We start from the raw sequence: 26,823 nt of genomic DNA, 5'->3' as shown, positions 1-26,823 counted from the left end.
TGTTCTTGAGTTTGCATCTAGGTAATTTAGGTTATATAACGAGGTGTAGTGTGAATTGTAGGTTCTTCTTTAGACCTCCATTTCCATTGGGATGGCTGTTCACATTTTTCTTTGCATCTTTCTTACCTTTGGGAAGCTGGTAACCAAGTAACAGTAACCAAGGCAGTGTGTAGTACAGATGTATGAAATACTTCGTGCTAAGGTGAGATAATGGTAATGAACAGACTAGGGGAGGGGAACCAAACTTGTGGTGAAGCTATGGCAAGGTAATAGGGTCATCCCTCAGGATCCACAGGGCTTTGGTTCCAGGAACTCCCACCCAGTGGATGCCAGAATCCTCAGATGCTCAAGTCCCTTATATAAAATAGGGTAGTATTTGCATATACCCTTACACATCCTCTCTTATACTTTAAATCATCTCTTGATTACTTATAACACCTAATACAATGTAAGTGGTATGTAAATAGTTGCTAGTGTGCAGCAAATTCAAGTTTTGCTTTTTGGAACTTTCTGGAAAAATTTTTTCCACATATTTTTGATCCTTCATTGGTTGAATGCACAGGTGCAGTACCTTTAGATACAGTGGACCAACTGTATGTCTGTTTTCTTTTAAAACAATTGGCCAGTATAGGAATCTTCCTTACGTTTTTAATTTTTTTAATGTCATGAATATTTCACTGTAAGTTAAAAAATGATCACAACATTGACTATGGCAAAATGTTAACAGTTGTTAATTCTGGATGGGGAGAATAGCAGAATTATATTATTTTTGTATTTTCTCTTTTTTTGTTTAATTCCAAAGTTGCAATAAAAAGACAGCATTTACAGGTTTAAAAAATAGGTAATATGTTACCAGTCTTGTGAAAATCAGGTTTCTAGCGAACCTACCTACGCTGCTTAAAATAATACTTAGACAGTTTTTGAAAAGGATACACGTTGCTCAAAACGGTACTTAAACATTTTTTAAAAAACATGTTTTCTTCAGTGGAGGATTCATTGCAGGCTAGCGATAGTACAGTATAACATAACACTGTTATTTAATTGGAAACGTGTGTTCCTTCATACACTTGAATCTAAATGGCAGAATACCATTGTATGTCAAAAGCTTTACACTGCAAATTAGGGTTAAAAGTATAGCCTGTTGGAATTAAGAAGAGCGGCAGCAGCAGAGCTCTGGGTTTGGAGGTACTGAGTGGAACCCATCTCAAGATAAGAGCCATCAACAAAATGAGTACCCAGGTCTAAGAAGATTTCTCCACACATTGTTAGTGTTTTGTAGCATTCATTTCTTCCAAGTGAAACATTTTATGAAGTCCTTGTGCCTTGCTTACAGAATCTCTAATCCCTTCCTCATTTCTTCAGTTATTACCAGATCACATAATCTGGTACAAACGTGATACTCAGTTTCTTTTGTTCTCTGCTTTGTGAAGAGACCCGTCATCTTATTATATTTAACAACATGATGATTTAAGTATGGGCAGTGCTGGATGTAGAGGCACAGATGCTGTTATCGAATGCAGCTATTTTCTATTACAGAAAGACCATATGGCAGGCACTTGTTTTTCTTTCTGGTTGATGTGATTAGATCAGTAAAATGAAAGGTTATTGGACTTAGATTGTCCTAGTATGTATTTAATCTTAATTGACCGTAAGGAATTAAGTATGTTAAAAATATTACGAGCCGTCGATATATTCTGTTGGTTTGAAGTAGGAAGATGTCTTCACTCAAAAGCTCAGTTTTGGATTGCTTCTACCAAAATAGTTTTATAGTTTAAGTTGTCGTATTTTTTAAAAAACTGAGTATTGTGCAGATAGTTTATTTCACAACAAAATGTGGAAGATGGCCTTTTGTACCTCGAAGATAATCTGAAGACAAATGGATATACTGTACTATAGGTTTAAGAAACTTAGTGTGATGGAAATTGTTTTTTTATAAGTCCTCTATTTTCTAGTTATTTATTAATATAGAAAAAATTCCACCATGTAGATTTGTGAATAAGAGAATAGATTTTTTTTTTAAGAGAATAGATTTAAAACCCAAATTTGATATTTCTGAAATATTCATCTATTTTAGGGAAAGTTTTTAGGCAGGCCAGAAAAACTGTTATTATCAACAAATGGCGAGTTAAAGAATTTATTTATTTTTCCTTAGACCAGCTCCTGTTGAACCTTCCTTCTATTGGATACTGGGTGTGTTCTTGATTCAGACTTGGTTACTTATTGCCTTTTCCCCTTGTTGCTTATCTCTGTTCTGAATAGACACCTGGCATAGTTATGAGCAGTAGTCTGCTTATAATCCCACAAGTTCTTTTTCCTTCTTATAACCTAATGAAGACGTAGCCTCTCGACTTGAACTCTGGTTCACTGCATTCATCTTTAATAGATCTTGACAGGACTTATTTTCTTGAGAACCTTTTGATTTTTCTCCCTCCTTAGAATGGAGAATATCCTTAAATATCAGAAGCTAGAAAGCTGGATTTATGATTACATTTCTTCTGGATATGTCTTAGCTACTGTGATCTTGGGGATTAACAGGCATCTTTTTTTTTTTTTTTTTTTTCTTAACCTTAAGATATCTAGATATCTTTAATCCCCAGTATTTTCCTAATAAACACAGATTCTGTATTTAAGAGAATTTGTGTTAGCTAGATCAGTGAGACCTACTTTCTCCTTTGGGTTCTACATATTGGCTTCTGGAAGCATTACATACCTAGTGAATGTGAGGGGGAGGAAGTACTCTGGGCACCCAGTTTAAATCTGATCTTTATTATAATGCTTTTAGGAAACTAAAAACATTTCGGTTTACTTATTTTTCATTTAATACTATATTATAGACACCCTTCTCTGCTCATAAGGGAGATATATATATATACCTGTGTGTGTACATATATATACACACATATATATGTGTGTACATATATATACACACATATATATGTGTGTATATATATGTACACACATATATATACACACACACACACATATATATGTCAATTTTATAAACGGAGGAAAAGAAACTCTTAAAAAGCACTATGCAAAGATATCTTCAGGGATTGTAATATGGAAGAGAGATTAGATTTATTTTGTGTGGCTGTAAAAGGCAGAACTAGGATTAACAGATAGACAGATGGGCCAATTTCCAAAATTCAGAAGAAAATTTTTTGTTAAATTAGAAGTTAATCGGAATAGAATGTGTTCTTTGCACAGTTGGGATGACCTTCAGTTACGGGCCTCCAGAGAGGATTCCTGCTTTGGTAGGAATTTATTGTTTTATTTTATTTTATTTTATTTTTTAAATTAATTTATTTTTGGCTGCATTGGGTCTTCGTTGCTGCACGTAGGCTTTCTCTAGTTGCGACGAGCGGGGGCTACTCTTCGTTGCAGTGCGCAGGCTTCTCATTGCAGTGGCTTCTCTTGTTGCGGAGCACGGGCTCTAGGCGCGTGGGCTCAGTAGTTGTGGCTCGTGGGCTCTAGAGTGCAGGCTCAGTAGTTGTGGCGCACGGGCTTAGTTGCTCTGCGGCATGTGGGATCTTCCCGGACCAGGGCTTGAACCCGTGTCCCCTGCATTGACAGGCAGATTCTCAACCACTGCGCCACCAGGAAAGCCCCTACACTTTTTTGTATGTATGTTATACTTTAATCAAAAGTTAAATATTTTAAAGTGATAGAACTCTGACTTTGGTTATATCAAAGCTATTGTTACTTTTTAGATTTATTATAAAAGTAATTTGTTTCATGTCATTTCTAGAAGGGCATATTTTCTTTAAGCAAATAACAGGATGATTTTTTTTGCATCTTGTAATCATTTGTTCATACCAACTCTTTTATCAAGAATAGGAAAAGTTACAGTGAAAGAAAAAGATGTATTTCTATCTTTACCTAAGTATACATTGTGAAGGGTTTCAAAAATCATTCTAACATAAATAATAATAAACTAATCATTAGCAAACTAATTTCTCTTTACACACCCTTCTTCATTTAACAGCAACAGTTACTCTATCTGTTCACTGAATCCATCTTGTCTTTTAATCTCACTGATTGTGAGATGCATTGGATACTGTGCTGCAAAGACAATGTAAACTAATTACAGTGTCCAACTGCCAATTCTGCAAAAGAAGCAGGTTTTCTTATAGTCCGTGAAAGTGATGTTGCAGAAGGAGCTAAGTCACTGACAAAGAGGCTGAGTGAGACCGGTGAACAGATGCAGAAAGCATCATCAAGGTTGATAGGTATCTCAAAAGGGAATGATTTGAATTCTAGGGATTAAGAGAAGCTTTTGAGAAAACTGATGTCCTTGAGGGCAATTGCAAGTATGGGGAAGTGACATTTTCTTCTAGGAAGTGATGTTTAGTTTGGACCCAATGCCTGAAGCTCTGTTTGCCAAGAGACCTTAAAAAGTGGGTGTGAATCTAGAAGGAATAGCAGCAGTGAACAGATTTCTCTTGTGCTTTCTTTTTCTAAGTAGAGACAGTGCGGCTGAGAGTGAATAGAAAATCCTAGCTTCTCTAATTGACTTAGAAATAAAGCTGTTAAAACAGAGGTCCAGGAGTAGTGTCTTGAAAGACACTGCTGTTGTAATAGTTCTTAGGTGCAAAGATACTTCAGAGTTTGAATATTTTAGATGCCTTCATTTCTTTTTTTAAAAATTTCTTTATTGAGGTACAATGGACATGTAAAAAACTATATATTTAACATATACAACTCTGTGAATTTGTGGATAAGTATACACCCATGAAACTATCTCCACCATCAAGGCCTTCAACAGATTCATTACCTCCCCAAATTTCCTCCCATCTTCTTTATTATTATTGTTGTTGTTATTATTATTGTAACATATATAAAACCTACTTAACATAATCTGCCCCCTTAGCAAATTTTGCGTATACTATACAGTATTGTTAGCTACAGGCACTGTGCTGTAGTGTAAATTTCCAGAATTTATTTATCTTGCATAACTGAAACTTTGTACCATCACCTCTCCACTTCCCCCACTTCCCAAGCCCTGGCAATGTACTCTCTGCTTCTATGAGTTTGACTACTTTAGATTCCACATATAAGTGAGATCATACAGTATTTGTCTTTCTGTATCTGGCTTATTTCACTTAGCATAATGCCCTCAAGATCCATCCATGTTGTTGCAAATGGCAGGATTTTCTTCTTTTTTTTAAGGCTGAATAATGTTCTCTTCAAGATCCTGATTTGAATTCCTTTGGATAAGCACCCAAAAGTGGGATAGCAGGATCATATGATAGTTTTTGAGGAACCTCCATATAATGGCTATACCAATTTACATTCCCACCCACAGTGTGTACAGGGGGTTTCCTTTCTCCACATCCTCACTAACTGCTTGTTATCTTTTGTATTAACAGTAGCCATTCTGAGACGGTGAGGCAATCTCTTTGTGGTTTTGGTTTGCATTTTTCTGTTGATGAGTGATGTTGAGCACCTTTTCATATACCTATTGGCCATTCGTAAGTCTTTGTAGAAATGCCTGTTCCCATCTTTTGCCTATTTTTAAATTGGGTTATTTGTTTGTTTGTTTGTTTAGCTGTGTTGATTTCTGACTCTCACTAGTCTTTGCTACCTAAAAGCATGATGATGCCTTAGCAAAATGGGCGATTGATTAAAAATCATCTTAGTAGGAACAGTTACACTGTAGACTTAGTGGGAGAGACTAGGTACCACTGACGTCTTCCTTGGGGGTGTATGAGCCACACTACAATCCTTACCTGAGGATATTGACAGAGCTTCATAGTTTATGGCTACTAGAACTGCATCTGCTCTAGACCAAGGGCGAATGCAAATTCTCTTCAGTTTAGGAGAGGACCTTGGAAGAAGAATCACTTTTCCCTGTTTAATCCTTGGCTACTGCTGCCATTCTTGGCTGTCTTTTTATTTGACCACCATAATCTTTTTATCTAACTCTTACTTTCAAATAAGTTACTGAAACATTGTTTTTGGATCAAGTGGGATCTCTAGGAAAAAGGCAGATATATAAAGCCTAAAATATACATATATTTAGGAAGCATAAGGATACCCAAAAACGCATGGCTTAGAAAGTGAATACTGCTTGATTTCTACAAACTACAGTGAAGTGTTTAGCATATATTTGACAGGAAAAAAGTATGTCTTTTCCAGTTGGCTTTGAATTGACAGCAGACAAGACAGGGATCTCTTGGTAGTCTATGAAAAGGATTTTGAACATCAGAAATCAGTCCATAGGATTAATGAAGAGGGAAAACATAAAATGCCCATATCAGGAGTAAAAGAGGGGGCACCATTCAGAGCCTACAGACATTAACAAGTTAAAAAGGGAATATCTGAATAACTATATGCCAGTAAATTTGACAACTTAGGTGAAATGGACAAATTCTGCGTAAATATTCTGATACCAATTCAGAGTTGTGTGTGCGTATGTTAGGTAGGGGCGGTGGTGGTGGGGTTTTCCTCACCAGGCGATTCTCCGATACCAGCTGGGTGTCCTACAGTTCAACTTAATTCTGATGCTGTCTACCCGAATATAGAGTCAGATCCCACAGGTTAAGGGCTCAGTCCCACAAGACTGCCCTCCCCCCGCCCCCTACCACCCGCAACTTCAGCGTCCAGTTGCAAGTTTAGGCTGTCACCTGAGCTTCTAACCTACTGACTGTAGATTGGAGGTTCCAACGACCCCTTCCTTGGGTTCAACTAATCTGCTAGAGTGGTTCACAGAACTCAGAGAAACATTACTTAACTAGATCACGGGTTTTATAATAAAGAGTATAACACAGGAGCAGCCGGATAGGAGGGATGCATAGGGCAGGGTGTGGGGAAAAGGTGTGGCGCTTCCACGCCCTCTCCAGGTGCCCCACTCTTCCCAAATCCCCACGTGTTCACCAACCTGGAAGCTTTTCGAACCTCATCCTTTTGAGTTTTTACGGAGGCTTCATTACATCAGCATGATTGATTAAATCATTGGCCGCTGGAGGTGGAATCAGCCTCCAGCCCCTCTCCCCTCCCCTGAGGTCGGGGTGGGATTCAGTGTTCTGACCCTCTCATCACTTGGTTGGTTGGTTCTCCTGGCAATCAACCCCTGTCCTCAGGTGTGTTCCTGATGTCACCTAATTATCATAACAAAAGACACCACGGTTGCTCTCATCACTTAGGAAATTCCAAGGGTTTTAGGGGCTCTGTGCCAGAAATGGGGATGAAGACCAAATATGTATTTCTTATTATAAATCACACTATCACACCTTGAAAGATACAAATTACCAAAACTGCCACAAGGAGAGATGTAAAAGAAAAAATCTGACTACTGCCATACGTGTTAAAGCAATTGAATTTAGAATTAAAAACCTCCCCACCAAGAAAACTTCAGATCCAGATGGCTGCATTGACATATTCTATCACATGCTTAAGGAAGAAATCATACCAGTTCTATACAAGCTCAGAAAATAGAGGTGGAGGGAACACTTCCCATCTTCTTTTTATGATGCCAGCATAAGGTTAGTAACAACCAGGCAAAACCAGTATAAGAACAGGAATTCAGACCAATAACCCTCATGGTTGTAGATGTAAAAATCCTTAACAGAATGTCAACAAATCAAATCTAGAAATATATGAAAAAGATAGTACATCATGATTAAGTTGGAGTTATCCCAGGAATGAAAGATTAGTTTATCATTTTAACATATCAACAACATATTAACCATTTAATATATTAATGGAATAAAGGAGAAAATTTGTATGATCATCTCAATAGATGCAGAAAAAGCATTTGATAAACTTTATAATGTTCATCATAAAGACTCTCAGAAAAGTGGGAATATAAGGAAACTTACCCAGTTTGATCAAGGGGACCTACGAAAAAGCCTACAGCTCTCATGCTTGGTGAAACACTGAGCACTTCACGACTAAAAGCAGGAACAGGGTAAGGATGTCTGCTCTCACCACTCTATTCAGCCTCATACTGGAGGCCCTACCAAGTGTGGTAAGTCAAGAAAAGAAATAAAAGGAGGAAGGAAAAAGAGAAGGAAGAAATAAAACTCTATTTGCAGACAACATGATTGTGCACACACAAAATTGTAAGGAATCTACCAAGAAAACATCCTAGAACTAATAAGTAAATTTTGCAAGGTTGTGGGTTAGAAGACTACAGACAAGAATACAAGGTTAATATACAAAATCAGTGTATTTCTGTATACTAACAACAAACAATTGGGAAATGAAATAGAAAATAATAGCATTGTGATTTTAATATTTTAAAGACAACCTGAATAAATTGAGAGATATGCTGTATTTATGGATTGGAAGACTCAATATCATTAAGATGGGACTTCACCACAAATTGCTGTGTAAATCCAATTCAATCCCATTTAAAATTCTAGCAGAGTTTAAAATTTTTTTTTTGTTAGAAATAGACAAGCTGCTTCTAAAATTTATATGGAAATGCAAAAGACAAAGAGTAGCCAAAACAATAATGAAAAAACAAAGTTTGGAGGACTTACAGTACTATTTTATAATACTGACTCAAAGCTACAAAAATCAAGACAGAGTAGAATGGTGTAATGATAGACATATAGAACAATGAAAGAATGGAGAGTTTGGAGACCCATATCTGTATGATCATTTGAATTCAGTGGGGTGAGTTCAAGTGGTGCTGGAACAAAAATGAACCGCCATCTTTACATCACACGGAACAGTTAACCCCAAATAGATCACTGATGTAAATGTAAATGCTAAGACAATAAAACTTCTAGTCAAGAAAAAAATATACATGGCTTTGAGGGGTAAACAAATATTTCTGAGACAGGGCACAAAAATCACTAACCGGAGAAGGAAAAAGAATTATAAGTTGGACTTCATCCAAATTAAAAACTTCTGCTCTCTGTAAAATACCATTAAGAAAATGAAAAGTTAAACCACAGATGGGGAGAAAATATTTGCAAAATATATATCTGATCAAGGACTTGCTTCCAGAATATATTATAAAGAAGTCTTCCAATTCAATAATAATAAGACAACCTAACTTTAAATATGGGCAGAAGTGAACTCCATAAAAGAAGATATATGAATTACATATAAGCACATGAAAAGATATTCACTAGCACCAATCATCAGGGAAAAAATGCAAATTAAAACTATCAATACAATGAGCTACCGCTATGCTCCCATTGGAATGGCTAAAATTAAGAAGATAAAAAATACCAAGGGTTGTTGAATATGTGGCGCAAATGACCTCTTACTCACATGTTGCTGATAGGGATGTAAAATGACACAGCCACTTAAGAAAACATGTTGGCGGTTTTCAGAAAGTTAAGCATACATTTATCGTGTGACCACTCCTAGATATTTACCCAAAGGACATGAAAACAGTGTCCACAAAAAGGCTTGTATGTGAATGTTCATAACAGCTCTATTCATAATATCCCCAAATTTGAAACAACCCAAATACCCATTAAGAGATGAATGGAAAACAAATTATGGTATGTCCATGTAATGGAATACTACTCACATTTAAAAAGAATGAATTATTGATGTACTCAACAACATGAATGAATCAGAACGTTGAGGAAAAGAATCCAGACTTGGCAGAGTACGTAGTATATGATTCTACTTATTTAAAATTCCAGAACTGAGTAAACTAACCTATAGTGATAGAGAGCACATCAGTGGTTGCCTGGGCCTGGGCAGGGCTTTGATTGATCGCAAAGAAGCATCAAGGGACTTGGGGTGATAGAAATGTTCTGTACCTTGATTGTGTGGTGGTGATTTTATGGATGTATACATTGGTTAGAATTCATTGAACTGTTCATTCTGTTCTATTTTGCTGCCTCATTTGCATCCATTCTTTTATTCAACAAAAAGTTATTGAAGGTGTATGACTATGCCAGGAAGTTCCTAGGGGAACTTTTAATTTTTTTTTGGCCTTGCTGTGTGGCTTGTGGGATTTTAGTTCCCCGACCAGGGGTCGAACCCAGGCCCTCCGCAGTGGAAGCACATAGTCCTAATCACTGGACCGCCAGGGAATTCCCCCTAGGGGAACAGAGATAGAAAAAAACAGTAGCCTCTGCCCTTATGGAGCTCACTGTTAAGGGGGAAGAGACAGATTAGAAAGCTTCAGTTAGGGTATTGTGCGACAACTAAGGATGCACGTGTGGCCTTGTGAACATGAGACAGGAGGGTCTAACAGCCTGGAAGAGGAGAGGGAAGATGGTGGCCCTTGAGTGGAGTCTTAAAGGACATGTAGAAATTTCTGAAGCAGGTGGTGGCAGAATGTTACAGGCAGAGAGAACAGTATGGCAAAGGCAAAGTGTGAGAGAATGATTAAGGAGGAAATCCACCAAAAAATTAAGGAAGAATAAGTCATATTAAAATAAACATTTGATAGTCTGTACATCAATTTCCATATAAGACTTTTCTCTGCCATTGCCTCTGAGTAAGGAGTATATATAGTATGAGTAAAACACACAGCTTGGAGTCCGGAACTTATTTTTGCTGCTTTTCTTTCTGGTTCAAACTGTTTTTGATAGATTAAAGTTCTACATAGGGGACCTCTAGTATATTTTGTGACAAGAATCTGATTTTTTATAAAAGCTAGATCTAGCTAGCTGTAAGCGAGTAATTTTTTACAAAGTCAACCTGTATAATCTGTTAATTCTCACAGGCAAATTGGCCTGAGGACCCTGAGAAACAGTGATGTTGGTAATAGTATTTTTTTTAAGCTTTCCTTTTTATTTTTTAAATTTTTAAATTTATTTTTCAAATTTTATTATTTATTTTTGGCTGCGTTAGGTCTTTGTTGCTGCACACGGGCTTTCTCTAGTTGTGGCGAGCAGGGGCTACTCTTTATTGTGGTGTGCGGGCTTCTCATTGCGGTGGCTTCTCTTGTTGCGGAGCACGGGCTCTAGGGCTTCAGTAGTTGTGGCTCGTGGGCTCAGTCGTTGTGACTCGCGGGCTCTAGAGCGCAAGCTCAGTAGTTGTGGCGCACGGGCTTAGTTGCTCCGCAGCATGTGGGATCTTCCCGGACCGGGGCTCGAACCCATGTTCCCTGCATTGGCAGGTGGATTCTTAACCACTGCGCCACCAGGGAAGTCCAAGCTTTCCTTTTTAAAGAGTTAAATCAGGTAGTTCTTCTTTTTAAATATCTTCATGTATTCTGGTTTTGTAACTGCCTTCATTTATTTAATCTTTGCTTCTGCTAATTTCCTTCCTCTACTATTTTATAACCTGTGAAAGTTCTGGGGTCTTATGGTGTGGTTTTGCTTTTCTTTTCTTTTTTTAAAATAAATTTATTTATTTATGGCTGCATTGGGTCTTCGTTGCCGCGTGCAGGCTTTCTCTAGTTGCGGTGGGCTACTCTTCGTTACGGTGCCCGGGCTTCAGTAGTTGTGGCTCATGGGCTCTAGAGCGCAGGCTCAATAGTTGTGACGCATGGGCTTAGTTGCTCCTGTCATGTGGGATCTTCCCAGGGCTCGAACCCGTGTCCCCTGCATTGGCAGGCAGATTCTCGACCACTGCGCCACCGGGGAAGTCCTGGTTTTGCTTTTCCATAGATAATACGAACAGGCAAGGTCAGGAAAAGAGAATTTGTTTTTGTTAGATTAACTACATATATTTCAATTTGACTGCCAAGATGGTCTCAGACTCCTCGTAGGGAAAGAGGCTAGTTGGGTATTTTTGGTCTTAGACTGAAAATACAGGCCATCAGAATAGATTCCCAATAGCTGGATATAAAAGAGTCATTAAGCCTTTGCAAAGGGTGATGAGGTTGTATAGTTTATACTTTATTTTGCCTAAAATATGTAAATTAGGATAAAAGGTTAGTTAGTAATCATTTGATTTCCGGCATACAATATGTATCTATTTGTCTTCAGTTTTGAGTGTCACATCCTTTTAATATTTTTTATTCCTGTTATAATTTAGGTATTTATGCTCTTGACATTTACTAGCCTTAATATTTATTTAATCTTTTTTTTTTTAATTTATCTTTGGCTGCATTGGGTCTTCTTTGCTGTGCGCGGGCTTTCTCTAGTTGCGGTGAGTGGGGGCTACTCTTTGTTGCGGTGCGTGGGCTTCTCATTGCGGTGGCTTCTCTTGTTGCGGAGCACAGGCTCTAGGCGCACGGGCTTCAGTAGTTGTGGCACGCGGGCTCAGTAGTTGTGGCTCGCAGGCTTAGTTGCTCTACGGCATGTGGGATCTTCCAGACTAGGGCTTGAACCCGTGTCCCCTGCATTGGCAGGCGGATTCTTAACCACTGCGCCACCAGGAAAGTCCCTATTTAATCTTAATATACCGTTTGTAAGTGCTAGGCTGTAATGTCTGTTTCCTAGAAACATACAGTGAAGCAAAGTAGACTTTAGATAATTTTTTAGGGTTTTCAGAGAGAACACTGAACCCTTACTAAGTACCGTAACACTGATTATTTACCTTGTTTAATCGTCAAAACAACTCCATGAGGTGTGTACTATTATTATATTCATTTTAAAGATGTGGAAACTGAGGTACAGAGAGCTTAATTAACTTAACCAAGGTTACACAGCCAGAAGGGGAAGATGGAAATTTAATGGATAGAGTGTTAACATGACCATAGCAGCTTTAGTAGAAGGAAAAAAAAAATTTCAGGGAGAAAGTCTCTACTTTGATCTAGATTTAATGGTTTCACCTAGATGGAAATAGTTTGTATTCATTTAGCTAAGTGATAAACAGTTCAGTGGCAGATTAATAGCTTGAAAATTTTGTCAACCCTCTCTTTTGTCTCTTGGCAACCAGGGAACTTGATGACTTGATATCTTTAAAGTGTCAACTTATGGTACACATATGACTGGCATCTTCTGTTGCTTCAGTGTGTTAAATTACTGAGCTAAAGCCATGTGCCGAATTTATTGAGTCTCAGGGATGGTCTTTTAAGACTAAGGTTTAGAGGCAAATTTTCTAGAGGTGTTTTAAGTTTCTGCTTATCCTTTCTCTAGAGTGGTAAGTTGGTCATATATAAATATATTTTTCTGAAGAGAGCCTGCAGTTCATTTAAAGCTGAGAGGCTGTAACAGGATTGAAGGTACAGGTGCTTCTCCACGTGATGTCTTACTGTCCCACATGAAACATTTGTTCAGAGCAAATGGCAGGTCCATTGTCCACTGAATGTACATGAAGTCTGAAGTGTTTTCATGTTTGTTCATGTTCATTTTGCCTGAAATGCTTTTCCCATGTCTTGTCATTTATGTAAATCCCATACTTCATTCAAAGTCTGGCTCACATTTTACCTGCTTAGAAAGCTCCCTCTGACCGTAGTGAACGTAGGTGGAGAAGATGTTCCCAGTCCTGGGGAGACGGTCTTGCTCTCTGTAATCTTCTTCCCTTGTTGTTTGTTTCTTCTGGACTCCTGCTGTCCAGTTACCCTTATTTCCAGTGCTGTTTGTGCAGATCTGTAATCCGCTATCCAAAATCCTTGGGTTTTTCAGAAATCAGAAGTTTTCAGGTTTTAGAAATGTAAGGTGATGCAGATTGTGGGACAGCCCGCAGCTATCAGAGGAGTAATTTCTGCTGTAAAATGTATGAATATTCATACTAACACATAAAGGCTTAGAAAGAACATTGTGTCAGGGCAGGGCAGAGCAGATTCACTATTGATGAGTTACAAAAACGTTTTGACTTTCAGAGCTGTTTGAATTTCAGAAGTGTCAATATAAGATTATAGATATATATTACCTAATTTTTTAGAAGTATAAACTGTGTGTATTGGGAAAATATGACACTATGATTTTTTTTTCATTCTTTCTCTTTACTTATAGAAATGAATCAATACCCTGATCAACTTTCAAAGGTGACCTATGTGTGTATTATGTGTGTACATATGTGTATGTATGTATGTGTCTATCTAGTATTAACTGGTAGACGTTTCATTTTTTTTTTTTTTAATTTTTATTTATTTATTTATTTATTTTTAATTTATGGCTGTGTTGGGTCTTCGTTTCTGTGCGAGGGCTTTCTCTAGTTGCGGCAAGCGGGGGCCACTCTTCATCGCGGTGCGCGGGCCTCTCACCATCACGGCCTCTCTTGTTGCGGAGCACAGGCTCCAGACGCGCAGGCTCAGTAGCTGTGGCTCACGGGCCCAGCCGTTCCGCGGCATGTGGGATCTTCCCAGACCAGGGCTCGAACCCGTGTCCCCTGCATTGGCAGGCAGATTCTCAACCACTGCGCCACCAGGGAAGCCCCGTTTCATTTCTTATTGTCGCTCCAGTTCTCCCAGTTTTGGATAGTGGTAGCCTCTTCAGGCTTTCTCCTGGGTCCTTTACACATGAACCTAATTGTTTTTGGTAGCTTCCTTACTGTCCAGTGTGATTTTCCAGCATATCTTTTTTATGTATATTTCCTGCTCAAGACCGGGAATCAGCCATTCCTCCAAGGAGCCCTGCTTTTCTTTAGTGGTAGGTGATGTCCAAGGTTCTGTCTGGAAGTTAGAGATATTCGTTGCTACTGGGTTGCACTGTGCGTGGTCCTTTTCGTACTAACATTTTATTTTGAAATAATGTTAGACCCACAGAAAAGTTGCAAAATAGTACAGAGAGTTCCTTTATATCCTTCATCCAGATTTCCCTACTGTAAACATCTTAAATAACCACAGTACAATAATCAAAGTGGGGAAATTAGTATTGCTGCACTGTTATTATTAAATTACACACTGTTTAGGAATGATCTGTAAAAGCTTGATCGCAGCTGTGTGTTTAGTCTCCAAGTCCTTTTTCTGGGTCCGAACTTTTGTTTAGTGGTTCTTAACTATTAAGGTGTGTCAGAATCCCCTGAGAACTTCTGAAAATCAGGTGCCTGAAACCCCCTTTTCCCCATCTTCTAGAATTTTTCAGAATCTCAAGATGGGGATAGAATATACGGTGTCAGTGTAGGTATTTAGGGATTTTGCTAGAATCCCATCTGCTCCAAGAGCTTAGTGAGATCATTTGAGGAAAGACGCAATTTGTGTTTTGCCCTCAAGTGGTGTTAATGACCCCCCTAGACCCCAAGATAAAAATTGTTCTATCTTAAAGTGATTCGAGTTTGCTGCTTCTGGCACCAAAGATTCCTATTATACTTAGAACCATCCTTCCATATTTATTAACTCATTCAACAAATATTAGTTGAGCACCTTCTAAGTACCAGGCACTGGGGATACAGCCGTGAAAAAATACAGACACGATCTGGTCCCTGCATTCGTGGATGTACTTGGGTGGTGGGAAGTGGGAACAATTGAACCAAGCAATTGTAATAGAGTGCAGTGAGTGGAGAAGCGCAGGGAGCTATGAATATACACAGCAGGCAGACCTCCCCTAGTGTAGGGATCAGGGAAAAGCTTCCTGGGGAGATTGTGTTCGAGCTAAGTCAGGTAGGAGTTAGCTAAGTAGAAAGAAGAGAAGAATGCTCTGGGAACAGCCTTAGTTTCTGAATATGCCCCATGGCTCCATCTAGGGAGAAGTTCTGATATCTCACTGGAGAGATGTGTACAAGACCAAGGAAGAGAAAAATGTAGAAGTAAACACTACCCTTTACTGGGTCTTTTCAAAGCATTCAAGTTTTCATAGAAATAGCAGCTCTCATTTTTACTCATATTTTATCAGTTTCCATATCATATAAGCTACATAATAACAATACCAAAAGTAAAACTGACATAAAGGGATTTGTGCAAAAATAAACTGTGTTAACCCTGAGTCTCATTTGGTGGGAGCAGTGAGTCTCATTTGATGGGAGCAGTGAGTCTCACTTGGTGGGAACAATGAGTCTCATTTGGTGGGAGGAGAAGTAAGTGGCTAGAGAAAATCTTCGCAAGCGTAAGAGGTGAGCTTGCCATGGGACCAGCCAGCATTCATTCATACAGCTGGAACTGAGAATTCTGGTTTGTCTGGCAGGTATGTTAGGCAGAGGTCAATTAAACCAACATCGACTATACTTATAGCTTGGGGAATAAGATGAGCTCATTGAGAGGGATGAGGAGAGAGAAGACGGCCAAGGGTAAAACATTAGGGACCGCCACCAATTAAGGAAAGAGAGAGGCAGACAAACCAGCTAAAGATCTTTAAGAAGAACTGGTTAAAAACAAACTTTCCAGGAGCCTCGCTTTTTAGATCTTGAGGCCTTTGAATCTGACCTTTGTACTTAGACTCTGAGCAGTCTTTTTGAACTTATTTGCCATTGCAGTGTTTTTCAAAGATTCTTTAGGTGGTCCTCTGTGGGCAAGGTCGCAGAGGCAGTGAGGCAGAATGTTTGGGAGACCAGCTAGAGTACAGGAGCAAGCTGATGGGGGTCTCCATATAGGCAGTGACAGTGGGAATGGAAAAGGGACAGATTTACTACAGATTTTATTTGAAGTGCCAGGAGTTGGTAACCGGATGTGAGAGGTAAGGAAGAGGGAGTCTGGCGGACTCTGGTTTCTGTTTGCCTGACCAAAGGGATGAATGGTGCTGCCGTTGTGCAAATGAGATGGTACAGCGCTGGGGCAGGTTGTGAAAGGGAAGACCCGTTCCGTTTTGGGCACGTGGTCTAAGGTTTCTAGGTGCATGTGCTTAGCGAGAATTCAGACATACAGATTTGGAGCTTGGGAGAAAGGGTGGAGCTGAAGAGAGGTTTGGAAGTAATTCATAATTAAAATCATGGGTCTGGAGGATGACATCATCTAGGGATAGTGTGAGGCATGAGGTAGAATTCTAATTTAGACAGGAAGGAAGCCCATCTTAAGAACAGTAATAATTATTTGTTAGGCGTCTGTTAGATACTGTTTCAAGTACGTTACAGATGATATTTTATTTCATACTAAAAACTCCATGAGAGCAGGTGTTAAAATTGTCTCCTTATTACAGCTGAATGAGTTGAGGCTCAAAAGTTAAGCCATTGGCTCCCGGTCATACATTTGTAGGTGGCAGTTGACATCTGCTTTCTTACAAGGAAAGAATGGTTAGAGAATAGGAAGAAAACCAAGAGTGGTAATACGGTACCCAGGATGAGAGACATCTAAGGGGTTGTTACAGTGTAAGATGTCCTGAGAGGTGAAGAGAGGACCAAGAGGTACCCACCCTCTGGATTGAGCACAGTGTCAGGGTCACCGGTGCTGCCTCAGCCTCGAGTCGTCGGGAGCTGGCTTGTGGGATGCAGTCGGCATGATTGATTTATTATACCACCTCCCTAAGTTGTGATTTCATTGAATGTATAAAGGCTAGCCTATGATACCCAGAAAGAAGGAAAAAGCAATAATCTTTTTAAAAAGCAAATAATCATAAATATAGAAGAAGACTTTTAGGAAAAGACTTTCCTTCATGATGTAACAGTGTGAACGTACCAGCGTTTGGAAAGATGATGTTGTTCTGCCAGTGAGCTATTGCTGCTTGGACAGGAAAAGGAGGGGAAGATCCTATTTGCCGATCGCATCACTGCAGAGCTCCTGTAACAGCCCTCGGTGCTGACGAGGGCTGAGTCAGAGAAGACGCGCAGGCTGCGCTATAGGCGGTCATGGCCCAGTTCAGGATTTTAGACTGCATGATCGACCACAATTGGAGTTTACTGTGCAATCTGTATTGTGCATGGAGTGGTCAGGTTTGTTGGATATATATATTTGCTTTTTAATTCAAAACTACTGTAATGTATAAAGCAAAAAAAAAAAAAAAAAATCAGTGAAAGTGCTGGCTATCAAGTCACTGTCTTCCGGTAACAGTGAAAAAGTAATCTTTAGACTATGACTCTTTATTGAAATACTTGTTTAGCATGGCGTATCTCAAATCTCATCCTCTGAATTCCTCTAAAAGACTTAACTCTGAAGTTGCACAGATGAGACTTTATTTGTAGAGCTTTAAGTGGTGGGGGGGAGGGGAAGTTAGAACAAATTACTTAAAAAATAAAACTAGGAAAAATTAAAGCAATAAATTGAGACTCGGCAAATGTTATACATTTTTAGAGACATTTAACATTATATTTATAAGAAGGTAGGCAAGATTTGGAATGAGTTGCTTTTTAACTATTTTTTCATTTTTAATGAAATACAGTTCTTGATTTCTTTGGGAAATGTATGGGATTAAATGTGAGTTCTTGTTTAGAATCTGATATTCGACTACTAGACAGCCTTTTGAGAAAATAGTTATTTTGCGATAGAGAAACTTTGCTGGGTATTTTTTTTTAATGACAGTTATCATATGCTTTTGAGTTTTCTCCCCTAAGCAGCAAAAGCTCTTATTTCTCCCTTCAACCTTCAATCAGCATTGTTATTATCAAGTACAGTCTGCTTTTGTAATTCATAAATAATATTGTACATATTTAACATAATAGCTTCTGTTAGAAAATAGAAAGAAACCTGATTGATATCTTTTGTTCCAGTTATCAGTGAATCTTATGAATTATTTACCTTGTAGGGTTATTAATCACTTTGTGGATTTCTGTCTTCCTTATTTTAAAAAGTTCTTTAGTATTGTTTGAAATTTAGAAGAAAAACTAAATTAAAAATATTGAAAGCAGTGAATGATAAGTGAAATGTACCCCACCCAACGTACACACACACACACACACACACACACACACACACACACACACACACACACACACACACACACACACACACACACACACACACACCTGCCATTTCTCGGTTCCCGCATAGCCATGGCATGAACAGAACGTTATGAGACATGAACTTAGTTCCAAGTGGGACTTTTGGGTCCCTAACACCTTTCTTTATGCCATATTCTCTTTATTCTGGAATGGTGACAAGGTGTTTTCATAGTTTCTGTTGGGCACAATAGACTAATTTATCAGAGAAATTAGAGATGGAGAAGGTCATTTCATCTATATTTTTTCCAGCAAGAGATTGATCCCTCAATGCACTTTCTAGTTCTTTCCCTAATGGATTTACATTACCATAAAAAATATGGATTTTGAATGTCTACTTAGAGAATGAAAGAAGATAGATACTACAATTATCTTAGCATGTAAAAAAAAAATAGTATTTAGTTTGACCCTATTACTCAACTTATTGGTGTCATCAGAAAACTTTCTACTTTAAGATCCGGGACCTTGTCAAGACTTCTTCATTCTAGCTAATCCCAAAGGAATTTTGTGGTTGCAACAGAATCCAGGGATGAGTTGATCCAGTAAGCCAGCAATAGAAAGTGCTTTCGGACATGCCTTGGCCTGGGGTTTTGCAGGATTGCTGTTGCTACTTACCCTGTGGTTTAGATCTGACAGTAGGCCATTTAGTTGCTCGCATCTCTCAGAAGAAGAGTTTGCAGAACTTAGCATGAAGTAAAAATGGCAAGTGACCACATCTCCTGTGGCTTTTATGTCACCACTTAAAGTATTTGGTGGAAGTCACCGACTCAATGCTTTTGGGACTAGGCAGGTTCCATAAAAGTGTAAAGGGAGTTGGGGAGAGTCAAGTATAGGACAACAGGGGCTGGTGAAGACTGTGGCTAACTGGGGATTCAGCTTCAAGAGATGACTAATTCAAGTTTTTCACAATACTGAGATCTAAGCAAAACACATCTGTGGCCAGATGTGGCTCTCAGCTTCCAGTGTGTAACTTCTGATTTATAGAAAGACTTTAGGGCAGCAGCTGGATTTATTTGAGTTTTATTATTGAAGCTAAGCAGTGCCCAGGGATGTTTCTGGACACCTTTGGAAGGCTTATGGTATTGGTAAGGGAGCATGGGAAAGAAAGAAAAGGAGTAGATGAAAAGGCAGGATGAGGAAGGAGCTGGCTCTGTGGCGACTCTAGCATTACTCACCTCTGCTTCCTCACTTCTAACAGTACCTGCGTTGTGCAGTGTTGTGACGATTAAATGAGACCACCTGGATACAGCGTTTCACACAGTGCCTGGCATGATAAGTGCTTAATACATGCTTGCTATTATTACTATATATATTAGGTTAATACAGTAGACCTAGAGGTGATGCTCTGTGACATTTATATTGGAAATAAAAAGATGGGAGTAAAGTGGTTCCATGAATTTAATTTCTAAAGTTGTAAAAAAAAAAGAAAAAAACCCCTGTAAATAAAATGTATGGTCACATGTAAAAATTGGAAAATATAAAGTTGATTTACCTAGTTCAGTACAACTCCTGCTAATATTTTGATATGTATACTGCCAGGTTTCTTTTTCCTGTGCAGTGTTTTTTCCCTCTATGTATGTGTGTGTGGTGGGCGGGAGAGTGTATTTTACGTGTTGTAATCATATTATGCACATTTTGCCATGTTGTGACGTCATTTTTAACAGCTGCATAATATTCTAGCTAGAGGATATACACACGCACATATAACATATTTAATATTTTATGTATATTATCAATATAATTAACTGTCGGTTGTTGAACATTTAAATTGCTTCTAGATTTTTGCTTTAGAAATAAAGTATGGTGAATATCTCTGTGATTAAAATTGTTTTCCTGTTTAGGATTATTTTCATTGGTTACAATCTCAGAAACGAAATTACTGGGTCAGTGATGCATAACTCTAACAAAATACATCTTATATTAATTAAGACAATCTTTGAGACAATCTAAGACATCTTATATTAATTATGACAAACTTTGTGAGAGATGGGTGAAGTTTAAAATTTTATAGATAGTAATATTGTTAATTCCCACAACAGCATTAGGAAGAGAAGAACCCTGTGTTTCTCTCTCCCTGTTTTCTTGTTGGTATGTGAGAAATTTCAAATGTTCTAATCAGCATTTAGAACTAGGGGCTGACTGTTTGCGGGCAGCAGGGTCAGATCCAAGGAGTTGGGCATTAAAGCTTCATGTCGATGACAGAGCCCATCAGCCAGTTCTTGGTTTTCCCACAAATCCAGTGCAACTGATACTGCACAACTCAGAAGGAAAACTGAGAAACACCAAGCAAGGGAGGTCCTGGCACTGTCATTCTTTGTTTGTGTTTGTATAGAGCCTACAGTCTGTTTTTCGCTCAGCAGCCAGTCTGATCCTGTTCAACATCAGAACGTAGTTACTCTACTCAGAGCCCCCAAAGACTGCCCGGCTCACTCAGCGTAAAAGCCCAAGGCCTTATGTGATTTGTCCCCCTCCCTCCATCATCACTATGACCTTGTTTCCACTTAGATCTTTCCCTATTCATTCTTCTCTAACCACACCGGTCTCCTCGCTGTTCAACCCCAGGGCCTTTGCTCTTGCTGTCTGTTCCCTCTTCCTGAAGTGCTCTTCTCGCAGATCTCCGCATGGCTCACCGCGTCACTTTCTTTAGGTTCCTACTCACTCGTCCCCTTCCCAGTGAAGTGTTCTATTCAAATTTGTTATAAAATGTTACGAAGGGAAAAATAATCGTACCGTTAAAGAAGATCCATTTGTTTTCTCTGAAAGAAGATTATAAAAATGATTAGCAACTTTATTATTTCACAGAAATAGTCATTCTGCACATAAGTCCATTTCAGGGAAGGAGAGCCAGAGAGGAATGCTGGATTGTTGCCTTGAATTGGAAACCAGGAGAGAGCCACACTGAGGACCCAGGCTTAAATTTTTCCTCTCTTCCATGGTGGAGAACTTTTTTTTTAAATTGCTTCCCCCTCCCCCTTGAAGCTCCTTTATTATTAAGAAGCAGTTGGTAGCCTAGGGCTCACTCTGTTCCTTAGAGCTGTTAGGACAAGCTGTTGCTTCTCACACCAGTCGAAGGAGGCTTTCACTTGATAACCTAGGGAATTGGGAATAGGCCTTTGGACACTTAAGGTATCTTCAATTCTCGCTGCTCTGTGGTCCACAGACCAGTAGTGTCTGTGCTTCCTGGAAGTTTGTAAGAAATGCAGACTTTGAGGTCGCAGCCCAGACTTAAGAATTAGCATTTTAGCAAGATCCTCCGGTGATTCTTCTGCACTTTAAAGCTCCGCCTGGAAAGAGTTAAAGCTGGTTTTTGTTGGCTTGTTTTTTCAAGAGATGCTGAATTGAACTGTTTTTCTTTGAATATTACTTCACATTGTATCTTCCTTTAAAAATTAAGGCAAAAAAAAAAATTCTAAGGGGTTAAGTGCTTCTTTTTTAATCACTGGATAAGAGACCAGTTAATTCAGGATACCTGAACCTAAAGAACAAGAACTCAACTTTTCTTGTTTCATGCTTCATTATTGACATAGATGGGAAAAACCGGAACCATCTTTAACTTTTATTATTTTAATTCAGGTAGCCTGAAAAGGAGGACTTCAGGTTAAGGACCCTAGGATTTTGCCTTGCGAGGCATAATAGTGGAAATGGCCTTTTCTCTTGGCTTGACTTCCAGTTCCACCATCTGTGTAGCCTGCGGTGTGCTGTTTTTGTCATCTCTCTCACTTATGTGCACTGCCCACTTCCACGTACGTGGCCTGGGCCTGGAGATGTGTAGGTGATACCAGCTGGAAGAAGCTTTCCGCTGGGCAGGGTGAATATGGGATTAGCAGAAACACTTACACTTCCCGGGATACCACTGACATTGCCAAGACACACAGATGGCTAATTTTCCACAGGTAGAACTTGCAGGTGAAATCATGGGGGCTGAAGATTTAAGGAGAGAAGCCTCTTAATCGCTGTTAGGAGAAATCCAAGCAGATCATTTCTACATTTCACCAGTAGTGTTTGAGAACCATTCACCTAAAATTGTAACTCTCAGAATTACTGGTCTAAGACAGGAGAGATACAAACCATCCCCGTGTCCCTGTGACTAGCCTTATAACACCAAGGCTCTAAAATGCTGAAAAAATGTCACAAGGAGCTTTTTAGTTCAATATTTTGTGAGAGGTAAAAATAGGTAACATTTAGCGAGCACTTAGTATGTATGTCAGACACTTTACATAGTTGACCTCCTTTAATTCTTATAGCAACGCTACAGAGATGATATTATTTTCGTATTCTCATTTTACAAGTGAGGAAACAGATGAAACAGGGCTTACGTTACTTGCCCAGGGCCACACAGCCTAGAAGCTGCAGAGCAGGATGGGATGTAAACCTCGGGGCGGGGGGGTCAAGCTCTGGAGTGCCTGCCCTTACCTGTCACTCTGTACTGAAGGAGTTGATATACTGATAATAGCAACTCATCAGCTTTTTTAAAACTAGTAATTCTAAAGCTGTATTAAGAATGTAGAGTAAATGATAAAGAATTTTTGTATGTATGTTGGAATATAAATATATATATATTTCCAACTGATGACCAATGTAGAGAGCAATAGAGAAAAACAGAAGGAAAAAGGAGAAGGGAATTGGACCTTTGGCCACCCAGAATAAAGACTACTCAACCTCAAAAAAAAAAAAGGAGAAGGGAAGGGGGAAAAAAGGGATAGGAATGTCTGGAATGATGGATACACAGGATTGAAGAAGAGATAAAAGGTTAAAAGAAAGATAAGGAAACAAAAAGGGAGAATTTGGTTTTGCCTTAAATAGTGGTAGCTGTGAGGTTTAGGTGCCTTTTGTAATGATGGTTAGTTGATAAGTCACTTTCTTAGCCCTTCTGATACTGAAACTTTAGCATTATTAATACATATAAATATAAACATAAATATATTATGAGTTGGTAAATATAAGCAATTCATGATAAACAGTCTATGCGAGCAGAGTTTAATGTTGAAATAAAGTTTTAAAAAGTAGTGTTGTTAATGTCCTTCAGCGATATTCATAATTGCTCATGAGCTGCAAAGTGGTTAAGTTAGAATAATGACCTATTAGTTTAAATATCTAGATTATACTGATGGTGAACGTCAAGCCGGCTGCCTCTGGATCTGTTACTTAGAGGGCCCAGAGGCTGACTCTGTCTTGGCCTAGGTATACTGCCTGGGAGCTTTTGATGGGTGAAATCAGGTTTAAATGAATGAGAAGGACAAAATGGAAATTTCTGAAGGAAAAGGCAGATTCCAGAAGGACAGTCCAGATGGTCTGTGGATGAATGGAATGGCAGATTCGTCTGTCTTGATGATAGTTGGACTTGATCGCAAGGAGAAGAGCACTTACAAACATTAGCTTTTGATGTTCCCTCCTCCCCAGCTTTGGGGAAAGCTGCTTGGCAAGTTGGATGGTCTGGTGGAAAGAAAGAGCCTTGGACGATGAGTAGAGGCTCCTGCGTATTTGTCTGCTCTGCCACCTCTTGGTTGTGTGATTCTGAACAATTCTGTCAATTCTCTGGATTTTAGTGTTCTGATCTATAATCTGATTAGAGGATTTTCAGTCCTTCCAGTCGTAACAAAAAGTAATTCTTACATCATAAGCAGCAAAGGAGGAGAGCCAGAGAGAGAGAGAGTGGGCAAGGCCGAGGTTGCAGTCTTTTGTAATCTGATCTTGGAAGTGACACCCATCACATTTGCCGAATTCCATTCATTAGAAGCAAATCATCGGGTCCAGCCCACACTCAAGGGGAGGGGACTGCACAGAGGCAGAAATGCTAGAAGGCGGGGGTCACTGTTCTCTTTTTTTTTTTTTTTAATTTATTTATTTTATTTTTGGCTGTGTTGGGTCTTCGTTGCTGCACATGGGCTTTCTCTAGTTGAGGCGAGTTGGGCTACTCTTCGTTGCAGTGCGTGGGCTTCTTACTGCGGTGGCTTCTCTTGTTGCAGAGCACAGGCTCTAAGCTTCAGTAGTTGCGGCATGCGGGCTCAGTAGTTGTGGCGCACGGGCTTAGTTGCTCCACAGCATGTGGGATCCTACTGGACCAGGGCTCGAACCCGTGTCCCCTGCATTGGCAGGCGGGTTCTTAACCACTGTGCCACCAGGGAAGCCCCTCTTTGTTTTTCTACAGTTGTGACTGATCATCATCCGTTTCAGAACTGGGAGATGTGGGGTGGAATCCCCCAGATCACCTCCTGGTTCAGTGACTTACAGAATTCACGACACAGTGGTACTCAGAACTCTGATTCATTACAGCAAAAGGATACGAAGCAGAATTAGCAAAGGGCAAAGGCACATGAGATAAAGCTCAGAGAAAACCATGCACAAGCTTCCAGGGGTCCTTTCTCAGTGGAGTCATATGAGATGCACCTAATGCCTTCAGCAACAAACTGAGACAACACGTGTAAAATGTTGTCTGTGAGGGACGCTCGTTCGAGACAAGGTTTTCATTGGGGGCTGGTCATGTGACTAGCATATGCCAAAATTCCAGACTCCCAGAAGGAAGGCAGGCAGTCAGCATAAACCACATTGTTTGGACTAACAGTTGAGGCCCAGTGGGCCCGTCTTTTCTGTTAGGGAATGGGGGGAACCCTCCTGAAGTCCAGATTCCCAAATGCTAACCAAGGGCCAACCTCATAAGCAGGCTTTTCTGAGGATAGCAATCTCAGGCCTGCTGTGGTAACTGTTTTCTGCACGGGAGGGAACAGGTTCGGTTTACCATAAATAATGGCGATCAGTCAAAATATTCTGTTACATTGATGATTCTGGACCTACGCTTGGTGGGGAGGGGGAAAAGGTGCTTTTTAGGGCCTGGAGATTAAAGGAGCTTAACTCAGGCAGTAATCACAATGTTTAGATCCTGACTGGGCTGTTACAATGCATATTTGTAGTGAGCTTAGAGAAAAGTGAAGTTTCAGTGGTGCATTAATGTACTATATCTTTTGCTTCCAGACATGCTGATTCAGTGCGTATGGCTGCTCTGCTAGGCCTTGTCTGTAAGATGGTGACTGTTAACGGAGTGGGAGAGACAGATAGGAAACAAATGCACAGAAATAAATATATAATTACAAGTGCAAACTTTCCCTTACAGGAGAAGATACTCAATTTCTAGTCATTCGCTACAATATTTTATGCCCCTGCTCTGTGCTGCTATTCTGGTGTGAACAAAACACAGTCCCTGCTCTTACGGACCTTACGTTTTAATGGGGGAGGGGAGGGGCACAGACAATCAATAATCAAATATACAATATTGTATATTTGTGACAAGATTGTGACAAGTGCTATGAGGAAAAATAAAGTAAGATGGAGCGATGGGGAGACTAGTTTAGACAAAGGTGGTCAGGAAAAGTCCCTCTGAGGTCACTTCTCTGAGTCGATGATGTGTCAGCAGAATCCTAAAGCCATGCAAATATCAGCACTCCAGGTAGAGGGATTGCACAGGTAAGGTCCCCGAGATGGGAAGGAGCTTGGTGTGTTTGAGGCAGCCGGGAGACTGGTGTGGCAGGAATCGTGAACTGAGGGAATCAGGCATATCCAGGACCAGGTCCCAGGAGGGTCTGTAAGAGGAGGGTTTCGGAGTGTCTTCCCAGGGTGATGGGAAGCCTGTTGTAGGGTGTTTAGCGTGACAGTGACGGCCAGATTCATGTTTAATTAGACATGAACACATTTTAACAAACATGTAAACATTGTGACTAGAAATATAGCAATACCTAAAATATCTTTAAATCATAAATCCGTAGCTTGATGAATTTTACAAAGTGGACGCACCTGTGGAATCATTACTCTGATAAAGCTACAAAGCAGTAACAGCCTCTCAGCCTCTGTTATGCCCCTTGCAGTATTCTCCCCTCCTCCAAAGACGATGACTATCTAGGCGTCCATCACTATGTATTGGTTTGCCTGCTTTAAATTTTATTATGAATATTATTGCACCGTAAGTACCCTTTTATGTTTGACTTTTTTTCACTTAGGATTAGCTTCCAAATTCATCCATGTTGTTGCATTAGCTGTAAACTTAAAAAAATTTATTTATAGTAGTTCATTGTATGCGTATAACATAGTTTATTATCCATTCTACTTTTGATGGCATTTGGCTTGTTTCCAATTTCGGCCACTACACATAATGCTGCTGTGGACATTTTTGCACATGGCTTTATATGTATGGATTTCTGCTGAGTGTTTAACTAGGAGTGGAGTTACTGGGACAAGGGATGTGTACGTTTTATGGCCCAACTTTGACAGACGCTACCA

The 26,823-nt window shown here is 39.5% G+C and overlaps 1 protein-coding gene across 9 annotated transcripts in view; it reads left to right on the top strand.

The window, feature by feature from the left end:
- ARHGAP21 (Rho GTPase activating protein 21) overlaps positions 1–26,823 on the top strand; it is a 125,457-nt gene that overhangs the window by 7,511 nt on the left and 91,123 nt on the right. The window contains exon 3 of one of the 9 annotated variants that reach the window (XM_082449607.1): positions 13,770–13,801. The exons of 5 other annotated variants lie outside the window; for them this stretch is intronic. In XM_082449607.1, coding sequence (XP_082305733.1) covers positions 13,772–13,801 — 30 coding nt within the window. In that variant the 5' untranslated portion in view covers positions 13,770–13,771. Of the gene's footprint in view, positions 1–13,769; positions 13,802–16,058; positions 17,554–26,823 lie in introns of those variants that run through there. 3 more of the 9 variants (XM_082449610.1, XM_082449601.1, XM_082449602.1) reach the window with 3 other exon arrangements.

This window comes from Balaenoptera physalus (genome assembly GCF_965194825.1).
Source record: "Balaenoptera physalus genome assembly, chromosome: 2".
Classification (NCBI taxonomy): domain Eukaryota; kingdom Metazoa; phylum Chordata; class Mammalia; order Artiodactyla; family Balaenopteridae; genus Balaenoptera; species Balaenoptera physalus.
The sequence above is the reverse complement of the archived record's forward strand: the minus strand, read 5'-3'. Positions and strand labels throughout refer to the sequence as shown.